The sequence below is a fragment of the Sesamum indicum genome, linkage group LG1 (genome assembly GCF_026168435.1).
Source record: "Sesamum indicum cultivar Baizhima isolate 11 linkage group LG1, ASM2616843v1, whole genome shotgun sequence".
NCBI lineage: Eukaryota > Viridiplantae > Streptophyta > Magnoliopsida > Lamiales > Pedaliaceae > Sesamum > Sesamum indicum.
The window spans coordinates 19,434,720-19,454,494 of NC_142657.1; the positions used below are offsets into that span (position 1 = coordinate 19,434,720).

The following is a 19,775-nucleotide window of genomic DNA, read 5'->3' on the forward strand; positions in this document are numbered from 1 at the left end:
TAAAAATGAAAAATCAAAGTAATGAATATTTCCAAATACATTATCTTTTTGGAGATAGATGAATAAAATTATAACTTTTTAAAATCGTATATTTCAGGACCTACAAAATATTATAAGGTATTTGAATAATTTTTATCTTTAATAATATGTGAAGATAAGACGTTAGATTATAATATTATAAATTATTTGAGCAGTATCTGTAATTTTTTAAAAAAAATTATAAGATTCAAATATTAGATTTTAGAAGTTTATATATATTTTTTTCAAAAAATAAAATTTCTAACTTTTGTTTATGTTTTAACAGATTTTTTTCAATTTTATTCATATTAATTACAGACTATTATTTATTAACAGCTTTATAATTTTATTTTATGCTAACTTATACCTATTTTATAAAATAAAATATAATATTTTATAAACTCGCTTTTTAATTTTTTTTTTTATAAAACCTCTGATCTTATAAAAAATATTAAGCATGCTTAGCCAAACACATCCTTACCAAAAGACGATTAACAGCACAAACAAAATGAAAAAGTCGCGTTCAGTAGTACTAATCTTTTTACGAGCTTTACTAAAAATTACAGAATTATTAAAGTTATTGATTAATTAATTAATTAGCAATAATAATTATAATAATTAGTATAAACAAAGATGAGCGTTGAGAGGAGAAGGAAAAAGGAGAGCAGTGAAAGAGAGAGCGAATTGGTGAGACGAAAAACCAGTCTCTGGTCCGCTGCTCATTTTTCCTCCTCCGATTCCGCCACCGATCTCCGTCGCCGTCGCCGGAGAAACCAAAGGCAAGGCTTTTTCCGGCACAAACAAAATATGCATACACGACACCTCCACACGCATTGTTTTTGTGCGCACATTTTCTGAGATTGTGGTGTTTTTTGGTCTGTTCTGAATCCTTGTATAAGGTTATTCCTGAGTTATTGTTTCGGATGGGGTGATCGGATAATTGAAACGGTGGGTGGGGTTGAATGACGCCGGAGAATGTATAATCTTGGGTTTCTGCCACTTTCGGTTATATTGATAGAATTCCGGTATTATATCGATCCTTGGATTTAGGATATTTGATTAATCTGGTTTTCAGATAATTCGTTCAAATGTTTGGTCTTTGTCAACCGGAAATCTTCGCCTATGTTATTGATTGTTGAGTTTCCGGCGGATATGATCAATCTTGTGGTCAGCTATATCAAACTGTGTTCTCCTACTTACTTGATTGCAATGTGACAATGTTCAGCCTTGATTTGTTTCTATTTGTATGCCAATTGGTTGTGCGAAATTTTAGAACGCGGAATAGAATCAAATGAGCTCATTCACACAAACACACAAGCAGCCCAAACTACATATGCATATACTTGTATTTATGCATCAGATGATTTATATGGGAAGACCTGTGGTGCGCATGTCGTTTGTTGGGGGGGGGGGGTTAATTGCTATGAAGACTAACCGCAATTTGTTTCAAACCACATCATTTTTTTGGGGGTTAGCCGTGTAAGACTGGTTTAATTGTTTGATTAGGCATTACTTCAGAGTTGGTTTTCTGTCTACTTTTTTTTTTAATCCATATTTTCTTATATGATTATGTCTGTACCTGAAAGCAGCTTCATAAATTGTTATGTATAAATGCGAGTTACATTTTGTGATAATGTATGTGACTGAATCTGTATTTCTGGCAACTTGGTGATCCTAATCAAAGATCTTGTCTTTAATTTTATTTGTTTCACCTGCTACTGAATTCTTGGCATCTGATTCAGAGATTTTCCTTGATTTTCTTTCCTGACATGATTTTAACTTTTTTAAGGAAGTAACTCAGTTTATGTGTTTTGAACTTCTGTAGATCTGGCATTTTGTGTAAAGACTCGTAAATTCCAGAGGAGCTGTTAACCTACGGCAAACCTAATGATAAACAAGTGGATCGATAGATGCATGGTTAAATATCTGAATCAATTTTTATTTTGGAGTTGTAAATTTATAGCAACTTTTCTTAAATTCGAGGATATCCAAATTACAGTTCAATTTTGAGAGGACCATATTATAGAAATAGTTAGAATTTTGAACGGAATTTCAGATAGTTTTTCTAACACAATTATGCATGTTTCAAGATATTGTGTTTGTTTATATGAATTACAGAACGAGTTCTACTCAAATAATAAGCCTATTACACACATTTTATAAATAATATGAAAACTAAGATTTGATGGTGAAGTAATAACTAAATGTCATAAAAACATCATGTGGAAAAAAGCACGGACAGTATTATAAAATCAATTAGTCATGATTTTTTTGAAAGTGTTGCATGTACATTTTTTTAAAATTCCTGTTGAAATTTCATTATTGTATCATTATTTGTTAGTAATTATAAGTATTATTTCATGATTAAGTTTGTTATCACACAGTATATATTATTTAAATTAGAATATTTTTTTATATTACTCAAATCTTTTAAAAGTTTTGGGACATTCCTTATTTCAACAGAATTTGGGTAATTTCAAAATATTGCGAAGTTTCAGTTGAAATTCTTCAAAATTAAACTGAAAGTTGTGTTTCTTGCTGATACAAAGAAACACAGAATTTCGGTCTAAGATTTGGAATTATGTTTTATGCTTATAGTCATTCATTTAATAACATTAGTTATATACTTATATATACGATATTGTGGTTGATGAATAATTTTATTAGATAAAATCTTCTAAAAGATTCTATTAAACTTTCCAACTATTTTTGTAAATTCCATGGTTTTTTCTAAATCACAGTCAAATTTGAATAGCCTGCAAATTACAACCTATTTTTCTGTAGTTTTGCTAAACCAAAATATACAGCAAATACAACATTTAATGCATTGCTTATTAGTATATTCTCTGGAAAGCCTTTTCTTAAAAATTTTTCATTATTAAGTTAGCAAATATAAGTATTTGTTTTGTTATTGATATTATCATTTATTGTATATTATTCAAAATATAAAATATTTTTATACTATTCAAATATTTGAGAAATTTCCAGAAGTACCAATTATTTACAAATTGAAAATAGGATTTGACTTGGGATACGTAGTAAACTCATAATTTTCATTGAAATATTTGAAACCATGACACATAACAATTGAACTTGAATGAGTCTGTACCCTTATCATTGTTGATAATAGGATTATATTGGACAGACACAGTGGATTTTCAAAATTTGCGACACATATTTAAATGTTTTTAACTTTTCTGGATTTCTACTATTTCATGGAGGCTTCTAAATTCCATCAATGCTACCCTTAGAAAGAGCATAATGGAATGACAAGTCGATTTGTAATCCTATGTGGTTGTCAAGAGAGTTTGTTTCAAGTTCTAGATGTGTTTGGTTTATAGAACAAAAAGACTTAGGGAATCATTTTTATACATGTACATCCATTTGTAAGAGGAAGAACTTGGGTGGTATATTGGTTTCTGCATATCTTTTGCATTACATCTTGGAAAAACTAGTTTATTTGTTTGGTATTATTTTCTTATTTCTTGGTTGTGATATTAAATTTGTTTCAAGTTTTGTATCATATCTTTCCTTTTTGTACACTCAAGTAACCAAATAGTGATATTCAACATACAGTTACGTATTGTGGTACGAGTGTGATGAATTTGTTTTTCTTTCCACTTCTCAATTTTGTTATATGATGTACACTATATCAGCTTCTCTCTGAGACCTGACATGGTAACTAATTTTTCTTTCAAACCATGGCTGCTGTGGTACTGAAGAATTTGTGATTTTATTACTTGTTGTGTTCTAATTGTGCTGATTTTATGGAAATAGGTGATTGATAAGCACCATAAACCTACAAGGATATGGCTATTGTTAAATCCTTAAGATTGCTGAAGAACTTACCCTGAAATATTTTTCAGAAAATTTTAATTTTCTTCAAGAAGCGGCAGTACAACACATTCTTACAGTTGGGTTATGTTGTAGTTGCTTGTGCGCTCAGTTTGGCTTTGGCTTCTTGTCTAGGATGGCACAAATAGAATAAGGAAGTTGATTTATAGTCCTAGATAAGTTGGCAGTTGAAACTTTATTATAGAGAAGTCTTGTAAGTGCTATGGCTATGTATTTAACTTCCCAAAAATAGTTGAGTAAATATCAAAGCAACAATACTACCTATTGATAATTTGAACTATCATCATTTGAAAATATCATGTGATTGCATTTTCTTTTTTTTTTTTTTTTTTTGGGTTGTTTTTTGATGACTGCGAAAGATTTATAACAATTGATGCAGGCTACTCATGAAGGTTGTTTTTTATATGAACCCAGGATTATCTGCTCTTCAGGTTATGAAATGTTTCTTTTGTTAGGCATCCCATTTCTTCCACCATCACTCAGTTAGGTAATCAATATGCAGAAGAGCCGGAATATATCAAAAAATAGTTCTTTGAGACAGGCAACCCAACAGTCTCTTCGTCGTCTGGGACTGTGTTCTCAAATAACAACTGGACAGCAAACATCCCCAGTTATTTTTCCAGAAAAACGTAATAGTAGAGGGAAGCCTGAGACACATGGTGACATCAGTGTCACCAATGATGATCTTAAGAAAGCTAAGGTGGAGGAACACAGGATTGATATTGGAGATGAGCAGTGTGACTTACTTGGATATGAAGTGTTTTCGGGCAAACTCTCTTTAGACAAAAGGAAATCTAGTAAGCACTCTGAGGTACAAACTTCAGAAAATATGAATTTTGAAATGGTTGATGCGAAACTGACAAGCAAGGCATTGATTTGGGGTTCTGAGATGTTGCGTCTAGATGATGTGGTCTCGGTACATTTTCTTTGGACCGATTGTTAATTTTCCTTTGTTTATGCTTTTCTCCTCTGTTGCTGAGAGCACCTTTTTTCACTTGCAGCTATCCTATTGTGTTGGTCTAAGGCATTTCACTGTGCATGCATATCCATTAAGAAAGAGTTCATGTGGCCTTTTTGTCAAAAGTGGGAGAAGCCAGAAAGACTTCCGCTTTTTTGCATCCACCTCAGAAGATGCGCTTCAATGGGTTAATACATTTGCAGATCAAGAGTGCTATATAAATTCTTTGCCGCATCCCATGGCTTCTAAAAAGCAGTGTTCAGATTCAATTTTCAATGAATTTCCTCCTGAGTCATACATAAGATGTAAAAGTCCTCCGAAAGTGCTTGTGATTTTAAACCCTCGGTCTGGACATGGTCGTTCAAGCAAAGTTTTCCAGGAATTGGTTGAACCCATATTCAAAGTAAGTTTAAAGAAAATGGTTTTGATGGTTTTGCTTTATTAGTGCATTGGCCACTCTCATGTTAGCTAAGCTAGATCCCATTTCTTCACTTCTGTGGCTGGATTTAATTACTATTCCTTGATATGCTGATCTACAGCTTGCAGGATTCGAATTGGAGGTTGTCAAAACAACATCTGCTGGTCATGCTAGAAAACTCGCAGCCAGTGTGGACTTCAGTACATGTCCAGATGGTATTTTGCGAATTCTTTTACGTTTTGTTAATTGATCCAGTTTTACTTCTTCCATTTGACTATTGATTCCATGACTTGGTGCCCTTGCAGGTATTATATGCGTTGGAGGTGATGGAATAATAAATGAGGTTAATATTAATCACTTTTCTTAGGTGTCCATTTACATTCCATGAATGAGGTGGAACAAATTATTTATTTACAAGTGGTGGGAAGTCTTTTGTTCTAACTCAGTGTAGTTCCTGTATTTATCAACTCTGCATTTGTTGATAAATGTTTTAAACTTCTGGATTGTGTTTGATGCTCATGACATTTAATTAGTTGGTCTACGAGCTAGTTCTCAGAGTAGTTTTCGCAAGTATTAGTAGAGTGGATCATTATTTGCTGTGAATTTGTTTGGGGAATAATTACTTACAGACCCCTTGCGGTTGGTCATAGTACAACCTGCCCTATTGATTGATTATAGAGAACTTAATGCAGAACCTTGTTTGGTCTGGAAATTGGTGATTTCAACAAAACAAACTGGTGATATCTCGTAGATGTTCCCATGATTTTGCTCTTTGGTTTTAACTGATTTTCATGGACAAAAATGCTTTCCACCCTGCGCCTGTGAGGTACACATGCTTATATGTCATTGCTTGTTATTTTAACTAACCACAGTGGTATAACTGTAAGGTGTCCTATCAAATTTAAGTTTTAAGTTAGCTAATTTAATATCAGTGATAATCTCATTATGATGAACTTACTTAATGACTAAATCAACAACTAAATTTTCAGGACATATTTGGTTAATCAAGTAAATAAATTACCAGTAACACAAAAGTATTCTTATCTATGTGGTAGTTAATTTAATGACCACAAAAATGACTTAACTTTTGGCCAGTAAACACTGACGGAGGAGTCTGCAAGTGATTTTTCAAAACTAGCGGACCAACTTGTAATTGACCAGATCTGAACGGCTCCTTATGTGATTACCCCATTGTTCCATTAACCTTACTGGAATTCAAATATTGAAATGAAATTCGTTCATTTTATGAGTTGACTCACCATTTGGAACTTTTCTTCAGACAATTTTGGTGAAAAGTGGAGAGGACTGCTATAAACAGCTAGAACTTTCTTCTCCGTCTGATGGGTTGCTAGTTTCCTGAGCATTTCCATTTTCTTTCAGCAATATTTAGTCTACTCTTGCATTTTCTTTACGTTCTTTCCAGAAAGTTATTATCCTAAGGACTAACAATTAATCAAAGAGATTTTAGTGACGTGGTTTATGAGAGAAGTCTGACCACCGTCTTCCACATACTTTGTGGATTATATATCTGTACTCCACGCAAGTGGCCTTATAGTTCTTTGCATTATCATGTGTACCTGAGCAGAATCTTTTTTCTTACTATCGGTGGAGGCTACTAATTTTCACTATTTTCATTCCATACATGGTCGCCTCTAAAATGCAGGTTTTGAATGGTTTACTTAGTAGAGACAACCAAAGAGAAGCAACTACAGTACCAATTGGGATCATACCTGCTGGTTCTGACAATTCATTAGTCTGGACTGTTCTTGGGGTTAGAGACCCAGTATCTGCAGCACTAGCTATAGTCAAGGTACTTTGTTTCTTATCCTGTTTACTTTGTGTTGGTGTTAGAGTGTTTTAGTAATTTTTTCTGCTAAATATCGTAGAGGAGGATATCTAGAAGACAACTCATCCAATTATTTTATTTTTTAGAGTTATGTCCTACAAGGCAGCAAAAACTTTCATGTTTCATGCCTTTAGTATGTTAGGCACAAGAAGTCTGCCCAGAAACTATATCTTTTGGCTCATGAAGTGTTTATCCGAAAAGATTAATGCTTTTCACCCAATTGACCTGAGGCATATTCAGTTTCCACACTTCTTTTGCCCTTGAACAGTTAAGTTGCCTCCAAAGGAAATGACAATGATGATCTGCCCATGATAATTGACTTGAAGTGAGAGTGTGCATCAACCTTTGATGGTAACATATCTTCGAAATGCAAAATATTTGGCATTTGCTTTATTTACTATCGTGTTGCAATTAGACCACTCAGGAAGTGAAACTTTAGAGACGAAGAATGTGTATCTTGACCTTGTCACATAGTAATTTTATGAGATCTGATAGACCTTGTAGTGTCTAGAGAATCTGGGTTCCTAAAGCTCCTTCTTAATATGCCTCTCGAATACCTGTGCGAAACTTGATTCGTTATCTTGCTATTATGGCATCAGATAACTATGATCACTAGTTTCTATACGAAAAAGTAAAATGGATTTTACAGCTGTTGGATTCTTACAGCTGATGGATTCATTTATGTGTCCTCAGTTTATTCTGAAATGTTTCCCATTGCAAGTTAGGGCTTGTACCTAAATTCTTCTGGTTGCTTTCAGGGAGGTCTTACTGCCATTGATGTTTTTGCTGTGAAGTGGATCCATGCTGGAGCTGTTCACTTTGGGACGACAGTCACATACTTTGGTTTTGTTAGTGATGGTAATCAACAGCCCTGTGTCAGTATGATATCAATTTTTAATTCTTTTGGGATGTTATGGACATCGATGTCCTTTTTCTAAAGCTAATGATTGGAGTCCGATCTGGCAGTTTGATGGTTATTTGAAATTGTTTCTACCTTTCATTTTTATTATCTGCTGGAGATAGTAACGTATAGGACATGTGGATCCTTGTCTCCTCTCCTGTCTTTCTAGTTTCATCTCTACAGTTGAATCATGAAGGATAAATGTCCTCCTTCATAAATTTATTTATTGTTTTAGGTTGTTTTGTAGCCTTTACCTCTATCATTACAATTAATCTCAGTTTCATCAACCATCGTAACAGGATAGCTACAATCCCTAGCTCTAATTTATGTATCTTTCATCTATTTCTTCAGATGAAACAATCTATTTGATAATTTATGGCTTTGCCATCCTTTCAATTCCTACTTTTTCCTGGTTTCTTTTTCTGTATCTTTTTTTTTTTTTTATTGCAGTCCTGAGGGCAGCGGGTGTGTGGACTGACATTTGATTATGTTAAACTGGATTATATACTTTAAATGACTCCCATCCTTTTCTACTTGATGCAGTTCTGGAACTTTCTGGAAAATATCAGAAACGATTTGGGCCTCTACGATATTTTGTTGCTGGTTTTCTCAAGTTTTTCTGCTTGCCAAAATACAGTTATGAAGTGGAATATCTTCCATCACAAAGAGAAGAGCGAACAATTTCAGCAGATCGGGAGATTATAGACATGTCAGAGCTCTACACTGACATCATGCGGAGATCAAGCAAGGAAGGCCTTCCTCGGGCCTCCAGCCTTTCAAGTATTGATTCAATAATGACGACAAGTCAAATGTCTGGAGCAGATTTTGATACCACCTGCAGTAGCACAGAACCATCAGAATATGTGCGTGCCATAGATGCAAAGTCAAAACGGCTATCAGCTAGCAGACGGGATTTGACAGCTGAACCAGAAGTTATCCATCCGCAGCTCCCACATTCAGTTACTCCCAACTGGCCCAGGACTCGGTCCAAGTCAAGGACAGATAAAGCATGGACTGGACCAACTGCGACAAAGGATTTGATTAGGTCTTCCTGGAGAAATACAATAACAAATGACAAAGAGGATATCTCATCAACAATGTCAGATCCTGGTCCAATTTGGGATGCTGAACCTAGATGGGACAGTGAGCCGAACTGGGACATAGAAAATCCTATTGAATTGCCTGGCCCGCCAGATGACTCTGAAGCTGGCAATAGAAAGGAAACAGTTCCAAAATCTGAAGAGAATTGGGTAGTCACTAAAGGTCGATTTCTTGGTGTCATGGTATGCAACCATTCATGTAAAACTGTGCAAAGTTTGAGTTCTCAGGTGGTGGCCCCGAAGGCAGAGCACAACGACAACAGCTTGGATTTGTTATTGGTTCATGGAAGTGGACGTTTGAGGCTGTTGAGATTCTTGTTGTGTCTACAAGTGGGTACACACGTTTCTTTGCCATATGTTGAATATGTTAAGGTAAAGAAGCATCTCCAATGCCTACCATCTCCCACTTCACTTTCCCCTTCCCCCCACCCCCCTCTTCCGAACAAAAAATAGAAATGGAAAAGGAAGAAAGATAATACAATAAGATTAATTTGTTGTGATGTAAAGAAAGTCGATTGTTTCACTTCACTTTACAAGACCTAAGCTGGTGGGATGAGTTGGTATCAGTTTACAGCTTTTGAATTGTATTGCGAAGGATACCAATACTTGAAGAATGTAGCTTATCTCAACTCTCATCCTTTATATATATATATAATATATATAAATATACACACACATATATATATATATATATAATTAACTTGGAAACCATGGACATTCAAATTAACCTGGACTTCTGTTGACACAGGTAAAGTCAGTGAAAATAAAACCTGGAAAGCGCACACATAATGGGTGTGGCATTGACGGTGAACTATTCCCTGCAAATGGGCAGGTGGTCTGTTCATTACTTCCGCGACAGTGCAGGCTGATCGGCTGCTCTCCATGTTCTAACAATTGATTGATGCAGCTTTTGCTTTCTGTCTTTTAAAGTTGTGCGGCTCCATCTATGCTTTTCCCTACACTAAAGGGGAGTTCGAAAGGAAGAGGCATTAGTTTATCCAAGATGTCATTCTTCTTGTTATTTTGTCCGAGTTTTGGGGTTCCTGTAAATTCTTTTGTCCATGGTTTTGTCTGTCCATTCTTTCTAACTCAACTTTTGAGTATATTACAGCAGCATCCTCGCCAGTGGGAAACAAACATCTGCTACTCTTCCATCCAATCTGGCTTTGTATGGAATGTAATCCTCTGAATTCTCACAGCCTCAGAAGTTGTAATACAGATCAAATCGGTTTAGATTAATTTAAGAGCTTTGACTCTATGCACTGGTATAAGATAAGGCTGCTGCAAAGTGGATGATCTTGATCGCATAAATGAATTCAATGCCCCTCCAAAGATTGATCCAACTTCGCTAAAACCTATACGACTAAGGAGGTCATTGCTGTGGACAAAATTACAAGATTTGCAACTATCATGTTTACTAATAAAAGTTAAGTTATAAAGTGAAGAGAATTATATAAGTAATGCACAAGACAAGTACTTATAAAGGGGATGCAATTTGTCAGTAATAAGTTAATAGGAACTTACCTTATCTAAATTTTTTAAAAGAAAAAGGAAGAAAGGGAGATATTTCTGCTTAATTTTTGTTAGTAACTACTAAATTTGTAACGTCGTGTTTGAAGATAAGGATTTTAAATACCTAATAACAATTCTTTTGATTTGTTTGAATAATTCCACATTACAAATAGTTACAAATATTTAAACCCTTATTTTGAACATATTTTTCGAAACACTGATAAATATAAAATTCTTCGCACATCGGTCATTAAATTTTTTTCTTAAAAAAATTAAATCATTCAAATCCAAATATAGCCCTTATGTTAGTTCTTATAGGATTACAAGGTAAATGAAACATGCATCAAGTAACAACATGCACTGCTTGAAGAGAAGCTAAAAGAAACCTTAACCATGTAATTTATTAGATGTACAATAAACAGGTAAAATTGTGTGTGTGGGGGCGGGGGGGGCGGGGGGATAACAGATAAATATATACAAAAAATTAATTGATAGCTAATTACTGGACCGGGCCATCCACAGAAAGATGAACGACCCATTTAGAAAAAGCCCAACTACTACCTTACAAGTTCATTTGCACTATATAGCCCATTTTGGAGAACTTATAAATAGAGCAAACAAACCCTAATCCGAGATCTCATCGGCAGCTCCGTTCCCAGTTCCAGCAGCCAAAGATCCTGAGCAGTTCCCTCGGCGTTTAGGAGAAATCAAGCGGTCATGGGTAATTATGATCTGTGTTTCGCCTTAGTTAGTGGATGGATTCGATTAGTTAGGGTTTTCATTCGGGAATGAATTTGCAGGTAAGGTACACGGTTCATTAGCTCGTGCTGGAAAGGTGAGAGGACAGACGCCCAAGGTGGCGAAGCAGGACAAGAAGAAGAAGCCCCGCGGCCGTGCCCACAAGCGTATGCAGTACAACCGCCGTTTCGTCACTGCCGGTAAGTCTAATTTTCCCCCCTATTTTTGGTTTTCGTGTGTGTATGTAAAATATGTATGTGCCATATTAAGCTTTTCTTGTTTTTTAATGAGGTTCCTGTTGATCAAACAAACATCGTTTGTGGGGTTTGGTAGTCGTTTTTCTTTGTACATTCTGAGCATGCTGAGTGTGTTTATTTCTATGGACTTGTTTATGCCTAGTTTACCCTCTTAGATGTTGTCTCCTCACGAGAAAATCTGTTGAGGGTATCTTTCTTTCATTGAAGAGATTTTTGAGTTATTGTTTGTGATGTGTTTTCTGGGCTTTGCCCTTTTGTACTTGTTGCAGTTGTTGGCTTTGGGAAGAAGAGGGGACCAAACTCATCTGAGAAGTAGAGTGGAGGCACCTGTAGTTTAGATTCAATAGGTGAAAAAGTGTTTGAAACCTGGATTTATTGTTTGTTCTATTATGCAATAGTTTTGTTAGCTTACTGGATTAAGCTGCTGTTGCAGTTGTTTTGGGTTTTTGACAGCGTTGAACATATTTACGGCACATTATTGAGTATAATTCAGTTGAATCAATTTTGAATTGGGAGTTGGGAAATCTTGAATTCAGCTATACGCTTCTGGAATTATAAGTTTCATTTAACTTCTGTCTCGTGGCCGGAAGCAGCAGTGCTATACACATTTGAGTAATGATTAATCTGGTTCACAATTCCTATAATAGCTTTCACCATTGAATTTCTGGACCTGTCGGGAGACAGAGCAGGTCTTTTTATGTTAAATGGCTGTTGTATTATCCAGTTCTGGCTAATTCTAAAGAACCTGGGGTTGTTGAAGAAGCTGAGTTCATGTATGTTGAATTCATTATTTTATTTGTGAAACCAGATAAGAATGTCTTCATGTCTTATTTTTTGTGGGATTTCAACTGTCATTCGCTGAGCTTAGCTATGATGCGGTTTTTTTCTCACAATGGGAAGAGCAACTGCAATTTATCTGCATGCATGCTGCATTTTGGATGCACAGTTTTTGCTTGCGTCCTCCTTTATTCACCTACATACGCAAGTAGAGTTGCAAGAGGGAATGGTGTTTCTTCTTTTAACCTAGAGATAATTGGAGGTAGTTAAGGGAAGTTGGGATATTCCAGAATTCCTTAAATATGTCTATTTTGTAATAATAGTGTTTTATCTACATGTTTGCCACATCACATTGTCCCACGTCAGTAGGAAGATAATCTTTTTAATCAATTGAAAAATAAGCTAAAAAAATAAAAATAAGAAGGTAGATACTTGTCGCCTTTATTGAGCCGAATGCAGTTGGCATGTGTATTCTTGTTGGCCTACTTTGAGGGTGCCGCGTTACTCGATGTGTAGAGTATGGTTGAGTTGTTAGATGAGGTCGATGTGGCATAGGCTCGCTAAACTTTGGCTTGGATTGAGTGTTGCCTCTCCAGCAGGTTAATTATAAATTGGGTTGATTGGGCTGGTGATGCTGCGGCTTGCTAGTGTTGAGTGGGTTGGTAGTGTTTCGACCAGTTAATGTTGAACAAGTTGGGTCTAACCTTTTATATAACCCATTGTAAATATTTTGTAATTTGTATTTATATTATCTCAAATATATATATATAACGTTTCTGAAGATGTATAATCTATATGATGTTTCGGACTATGGAGTTAACAATAATGATGGGTTGTTGATTTGATGTATATATTCTAAGACATTTAAATTATCATAATAGGATTATTGTTGTCCTATATATTTTCACGTTTAAATTAATGTGCAAATGTGATGTTCAAACTATACATAAAACTATTAAATGAAATGTGACATAATATCATTTATTCTATGGGTTAATTTAGTTTTTCGACTTCAATATGCAAACACCATCAGACCAACGGTCAATATATTTTTCCCAACTCGGGGGGAAAAAAAAAAAAGAAAAAAGTTGTAGCAATTTGCGACGGGATTTCTACCGACTTCCTTCGGATCATCAAAATTTTCGTTGCAACCCTTAATTTGCGATGGATTTTTTCGAGAATTCGTTGCAAATTGCCATCAGAATTATATTTTTCTAGTACTGAGAATATGAAATCAATTAGGAGAAAACATTTTGTTCGAAGATCAAATGCATAGGAATCAAGAAAACATTTATTAAAGTATATTACACTAATATCTTTTCAAAAAATGTATTTGTAATTTTACAAAAAAGCATGAAATATTTATGTATTTGAACTTATTTTCAAAGAATTTTTATGTAATTTAATTATTTTCTGTGGTCACACAAATCATTTATTCTTCGACTTCCTACAAATACTGAGGATGTCCACCTTTCTTTTTGGATAATTACACAAGTTACTCACAAAACAAGGTAGATTATGTATTGAAAAGGAGGATAAAATAAGCAGTTTGAAAATAAATAAATAAAGGAAGTGAAGATTCTTCACAACATCCAAGATTGCTACTATATGTGCTAGGCAGAAGAATGGTCATATGTTAGGACTACATCTTCCATGTCTTGATTCACTGCATTGTCAGATGAAGAAAATTAAAGAGTAAATTACATTAATATCTCTCATGTTTTGTTTAATTGCACAAATATTCTTTTATGGTTGTAGTTGTAAATACAGGCGCATCTTTTCTCCAGCTTCGAAATCCTGCACCAACATTCAGGTACATTACAGTGACATCTCTTTAGAGGTGTGCTTGTAATTTTATAAAAAATAAAAGATATTTGTGTAATTAAATTTAACTTTGAAGGAAATCATTATTCAAAATAAAAACACACATAGGGATAGTTGGATGAAATATTATAAGATTAGTATGCTTTGTTTCAGTTTAGATGCATTGCATTTGATCCTTTTGGACAGTACCACTTGTCCATTTATATATATATATATATATATATATATATTATATGTTTGATATATATTCTTAATTTGGTGGTGTTTACCTTGTGCATGGTTAGCACTTCAAGGGGGATTTTCTTGGTTTATTTACTTTAGGAAATTGGTTCATTTGACTACTCCTTTTTGTTTTTCTCTTTGGGATGGAAAATTCTTTACAAATTAATTCTGATTGAACCCAATTCATTAAAAAATTTGATTTATTTGTTAGTTTAGACGTACAATATTTAAATTTTATGTGCGATTTAAGATCAAAATCCTTCGAAAAATAAAACATCCACCAAAAATTAAATTGAAGATTTAATAACCATTAATTTCATGAATAAGTTCAAGGTCATAAATTCGAATCTCACTTGACGTATGGGTATTTGTCACATCTAATGTGAATATTACGTCCAATCAACATGCTCAAACCAATGACAGCATTACATTTTCGAAAAAAAAAAAAAAAGTTTAAAATTCAAGAACAAAACAACAATCCACTACACATGTTATAAACTTCAACTTGCAAGAATTGAGGATGTTATTCATAGATCAAAGAATCTCTTGCTTGGATAACCCACACAACAATCCACTCCCAACACCAAGGTAGATTATGTTTTGAAGTAAAACTAAAGAATAAGAACTGGAATGAAAGATTCTTTTCCAAATCCAAGAATGCTACTAAGACAGGATCATGAAAAAACAAAACCAGACAATGTAAAAGTTGGGATTCTGTTATGGGTGTCTGGATACACTACACTATCACCTGCACAAAAATATAAACCCTTATGGTACACTAGTATAGTTGGTGTTGTTTGCTTTTGTGTATGGAGAAAGAAAACTGCGCAAGTTGTGTCAACTTTTTTTAGGATTCCTGTCCTTTATTTCAGGTTAGGTACATTGCATTTGAACTATTGTAGAATGTATTGTCCTGATTTTGGAGGTTGATTAAGATTTTTTTGGTAGTTTTTACATTATGTTTAGCACTTTCGAGAGGATTTTTGATTCATTTTTTTTTGTTACGGGTAAAAGACATTAATATTCTTAAAGTTAGATTCAAATACACAAATATTTTTCGTAATAGGGTGTGACAATCTAAGTCCTTCTGAAATTCATTTTAATAATAAAGTCCTAAATTCTGAGAATTTTAGCAGGACAAATTCATAAAAAATTGCAATCTGATCGAAATTTAGGGTTAACGGTGGATTTTTTATTTTGGAGAAACTAGTGAAGGTTGCCCAGATTATGAATTGACCCATTTTTTATCCTGTACTAAAACCAAATAAAATTATACTGTCCAAACATTGTAGTAAAATAAAAAATGATCTTTTTAAGGTTGTCAGCTAATTTTGTGTCTTTGGGATATGGGAAATGTTGATTCTGTCAGATCCTACTTGCAGCATCATACTTGAATAACAAGATTTCCCTCCCAAGATAAATTAAACTAGTCCAACATCACACAAATCTCCCATGTCCCTCTACTATATATGCATGTTAGCAAACTCAATTCAACACTTTCACTATCACCTTCTCTCTTTACCAACAACACAGTATCACAAGGCAAGAACACACGTGCGAGTATCGAATACAGGTGTTTGTAACTACGATAAGGGAGACATGATAAAAGGGCATACGACAATGAGAGTTGAGAGAGTAGCCATTTCACCCATGACGGTCAAGCAGTTCAACAAGTGGTGGATGGTTGTGCTTGCCGTAATCACAGTGTCGCTGCTGGTGTTGCCGCCAATGCTGCCACCACTGCCGCCTCCGCCAATGCTGCTGATGCTGTTTCCTGTGGGCATAATGGCCTTCCTGCTCGCATTGGCTTTCTCCCCGGCTAATGCAACTGCACCCAACATTGCCCTTTGTTCCACTGTCTAACAGAACACAATATATCTGTATTTATAAAGGTTTCGTAGGCAATCGGGTAAATTTTGTCTCAATAGTTGACAGAGCAACTTTCATGTTATGTATAGTTTATGTAAACTTTTTGAGTAGATAATGAGATGATAGAGAGGTTATCGGCAGCTTGTTACATGAGCAAAATTTGGTAGATTTATAGCAAACTGGGCTGATCTTAGTACAAACAGTTACTTGTCTGATGTACCTCAAATTACTACAAACACTTCTACAAGAATCAGAATCAAGAGGAAGCAACGAAAATCTTGCCTAATCTGTTTCCAACTATACTAAAGAGAACAAATGAAAATCTAAAATTTCCATAAGATGATAGAACCCACTCTGCTGCAACGATTCTTTGAAGAATTGCCTTGGTTTTAAACAACTTCTTCAAGGCCTGTGACAATGCTGCAAGAGCAAGAATGATTTAACTTTTCTGAAGCTATAACATGTTCCCTATTACTTCACATTTCATTGTCGAGTATATCCCGCATCATTTGTATCGGGATGAGCCCTTCCGTCCTAATAGCATCTTTATTTGGGTCAGGACTGATGAAATACAATGTGGGCAATCCTCGAACCTGTAACACAAATTCGTTCATTACGGTCATTTTATTTTCTTGTATTTGGTATTGGGAAGAGTACATGTTGTCCCGAGAAAATAAAACATGACCGAAGCTAGCTTTCATAAACACGTGCTGTACATACTACAAGAAACATCAGATCATGTGGAATTTCAAATTCAATTAACAAGAAAATTATATTTTGGCAAAATGAACAACACACTATATCTTGCATCTTGAATTCATCCTTATCGACAACCACGGTTATTGGAATAGCAAGAAAAATAACGAAAAGAGAAACTTACCTGCATATCACGTGCAAATTCATATTCGTCATCAGTATCAACCTTCACGATTATTGCATTGTTTTCATACTCAACCGCAAGCTGTGGCACAATAGTTGATAATAAAGTTATATGAAGATCTCAACTATTATTATGCATGAGGATGACCTGTTTAACATGCAGATTCAAGTGCAACACAAAGCATTATAGCTTCTCCAAACCACGAGGCCCATAAAAATTACCCAAATTATTGGAATTAAACCTTCAACTCCCACTCATAACTTGCAAAATTTCAACTCTTCCAGCCAAAGTGGAAACATAACACATTTTAGAGATCACCACATCTGATCCCGTCCTGAGTTAGATCCCCACAGGTTGCTTCACACAGAAAATGGATTATTTCCCAACCAAAATCCAATAGAGCAAGAATGATATTTACTGCCCATTATCAAAAACAAAAAAGAGGATTATATTACTGGAGAAGGTCGACCAACTCAGCACACCAACTTGCCGATATCCCTCGTATGGCAAGAGTACCTGATACTGAAGTATCCCCCGAGAATCTCAAGTACAGATAAGATACAAAAGCGGTTAAAATTTCCAAAGTAAACCAGCCAAATTACCATCTCTTCCCAAAGTTCAATAACAGATCACACTAATGCATATGGCTGCTTGCGTACTCTACACAGAGCACTGAAGGAGACAATGTGGTTTTTGTATTGTAAAACTATTCAGAGATAAAATTCAAACACTGTGGAGGAAGAAAGACAAACGGAACTAGTACGGCATTGTACAACCTGTTTCACCCTTGGATTTTGTTTGAACTCCTAATAACAAATGATTTCTTCAAACATTTTCATGTATAGATTCAATGGGACATTAACGATCCCCAATTGTAGTTTATCGATACAATGTATACTTAGTTAAGAGGTTTTAGTGACAAATCAAAATTACCTTTAAAAGTAGATTTTACTAACAGGACCAAATATGAAATGTTGCCTCAAAGTATCAATCTTAAAATTCAAAGTATCAATGATTGAGTTCCGTTCGATGCTCCAACTCAAAATGTAGTAAACTGCGGGATATTCTTTTGGTTACAAGTCAATTGCACTTCAACAATATTACATGGATGTAATCAAAGGCCTCAATAACCTTTAGTTAAAGACATTCAAATACTAGGAAACAAATACAGCTTTTAACAAAAATTTTTGGGATCTTTCCAGATTAATTTCACTAACTAGTTACATGGTATAAAACAACCTGCACACCAAAAGAAGGCCAAGACAGAAAAAAATCCTGACATGTTTCCTAACAAAATGCTATACAGTTCCATGTCAAATGTAAACATACCATTTCAAGTTCTTGGGCCATCAAAATGCAAGGGCCACACCATGTGGCATAGAAATCAATGATCAGTGGTACATTCCTCTCTCCCTTCACCAATTCTTGAACTTCCTTTGAAGATATCTTTTTCTGCAAATAAGAACAAAAAAGTCCAACATAACTATGAATGATTGCGCAATCTAATAACAACCACCCCAACCATAACAAGAAATTACTACAATTCTGAGGAAAGACAAAATAAGTAATAAAGACACGAACTTTAATTGCCTTTCACTCTTCTTACTGTCTCGGATGAATCAAGGGACATTATTATCAACTACAAATACTACAGCACACCTAACTGTTTACAGTACAAGCTAAGCCCTCCCAACATCTTTCCAGAAACCAAGTCCAACCACTAGAATCTCACAGTTAAATCAGACCCAGAACCGAAAACATGAAAAATCAAGTTAAAAAATCATATCTTTAACTCAAATAGTGTGAAATGAGCATAGACAAATATGTAGGAGACGATAAATACCACAAGATAGTCATCACTGAGATACTTTCCCGCAGGGGGTTTGCAAATAAGCTTTCTTGGGAGCGTATGAGTTGAGAGGATAGAGGGTCGGTTGCTAATGGTAGAGGTGAAGAAGAGAGTGTTGGGTTGGTGGGTTTTCAAGGAAATAGGAGAGAAATTGGGAGGCAGAAGCGGAGGTGGAGCACTGAATGAAAAGATTGCAGCTTGCATTATTAACAATTCTATGTATCTATGGTTGCTCTGTATGAGGAGGGGGTGGGTGGGGTTGGAAGAGGAAGAGGGATTTTGCAGGGGTTTATGATGATATTTTTGTTCAGTAATAAACAGATAATTTTGAGGATATGGCTACTGCTGTTACTGTCTGTATCCGTGCTGCTACAGAATTGGGTATGTTTGGCTGCCTGCGATACACTATTCTCCCACTCATATCAACTCATCTCAATTATCATTTAATTTAATATATCATTATTTACCCAAAAATAATAATTTAATATACCATTTCAATCTTTTCTTTTCTTTTTTTTTTAATATATCATTTGAACTCTAACTAGACAAATTTTTGTGAAAATATATTGTTCCAATATATTAATTTAAAATTTATTTTTATGAGATTTATCATAATTATAAAACTATTATTATTATTTAAAAAATTATAAATACTTAAATAAAATTAACAATCGTCCAACACATACTCGAACTGTCACTTAAATAATAAAGAAATAATTATAATTGTGACAAAAATTAGGAGAGTCTGTTG

General features: G+C 34.6%; 3 protein-coding genes across 5 annotated transcripts; 2 read left to right on the plus strand and 1 right to left on the minus strand.

Annotated features, from left to right (window-relative positions):
• The first annotated feature begins 652 nt into the window (after window positions 1-652).
• LOC105167679 (sphingoid long-chain bases kinase 1) lies at window positions 653-10,354 on the plus strand. 3 transcript variants are annotated; one of them, XM_088883440.1, is made up of 10 exons: window positions 653-797; window positions 1,844-1,935; window positions 4,288-4,789; window positions 4,875-5,234; window positions 5,371-5,464; window positions 5,555-5,592; window positions 6,913-7,059; window positions 7,854-7,953; window positions 8,540-9,468; window positions 9,845-10,354. In XM_088883440.1, the coding sequence occupies exons 3-10, from the start codon at window positions 4,370-4,372 to the stop codon at window positions 9,992-9,994; spliced, it is 2,238 nt and encodes a 745-aa protein (XP_088739566.1). In that variant the 5' UTR covers window positions 653-797; window positions 1,844-1,935; window positions 4,288-4,369; the 3' UTR covers window positions 9,995-10,354. The 3 variants fall into 3 exon arrangements, with proteins under 3 accessions (XP_088739566.1, XP_011085786.1, XP_020549989.1); XM_011087484.3 differs by lacking the exon at window positions 1,844-1,935; XM_020694330.2 differs by lacking the exons at window positions 653-797; window positions 1,844-1,935 and adding an exon at window positions 823-1,043.
• An 821-nt stretch (window positions 10,355-11,175) lies between these two features.
• On the plus strand, window positions 11,176-12,127 carry LOC105167670 (small ribosomal subunit protein eS30z/eS30y/eS30x). The gene is made up of 3 exons (XM_011087474.3): window positions 11,176-11,329; window positions 11,409-11,546; window positions 11,873-12,127. The coding sequence occupies exons 1-3, from the start codon at window positions 11,326-11,328 to the stop codon at window positions 11,917-11,919; spliced, it is 189 nt and encodes a 62-aa protein (XP_011085776.1). The 5' UTR covers window positions 11,176-11,325; the 3' UTR covers window positions 11,920-12,127.
• A 4,318-nt stretch (window positions 12,128-16,445) lies between these two features.
• Window positions 16,446-19,385, minus strand: LOC105167660 (Thioredoxin z). Its single transcript, XM_011087462.3, has 4 exons — window positions 19,019-19,385; window positions 18,505-18,627; window positions 17,176-17,256; window positions 16,446-16,888 (listed from the first exon to the last, which is right to left on the minus strand). Exons 1-4 carry the CDS (start codon window positions 19,226-19,228, stop codon window positions 16,772-16,774), a joined length of 531 nt encoding a protein of 176 aa, XP_011085764.1. The 5' UTR covers window positions 19,229-19,385; the 3' UTR covers window positions 16,446-16,771.
• Window positions 19,386-19,775: the final 390 nt, after the last annotated feature.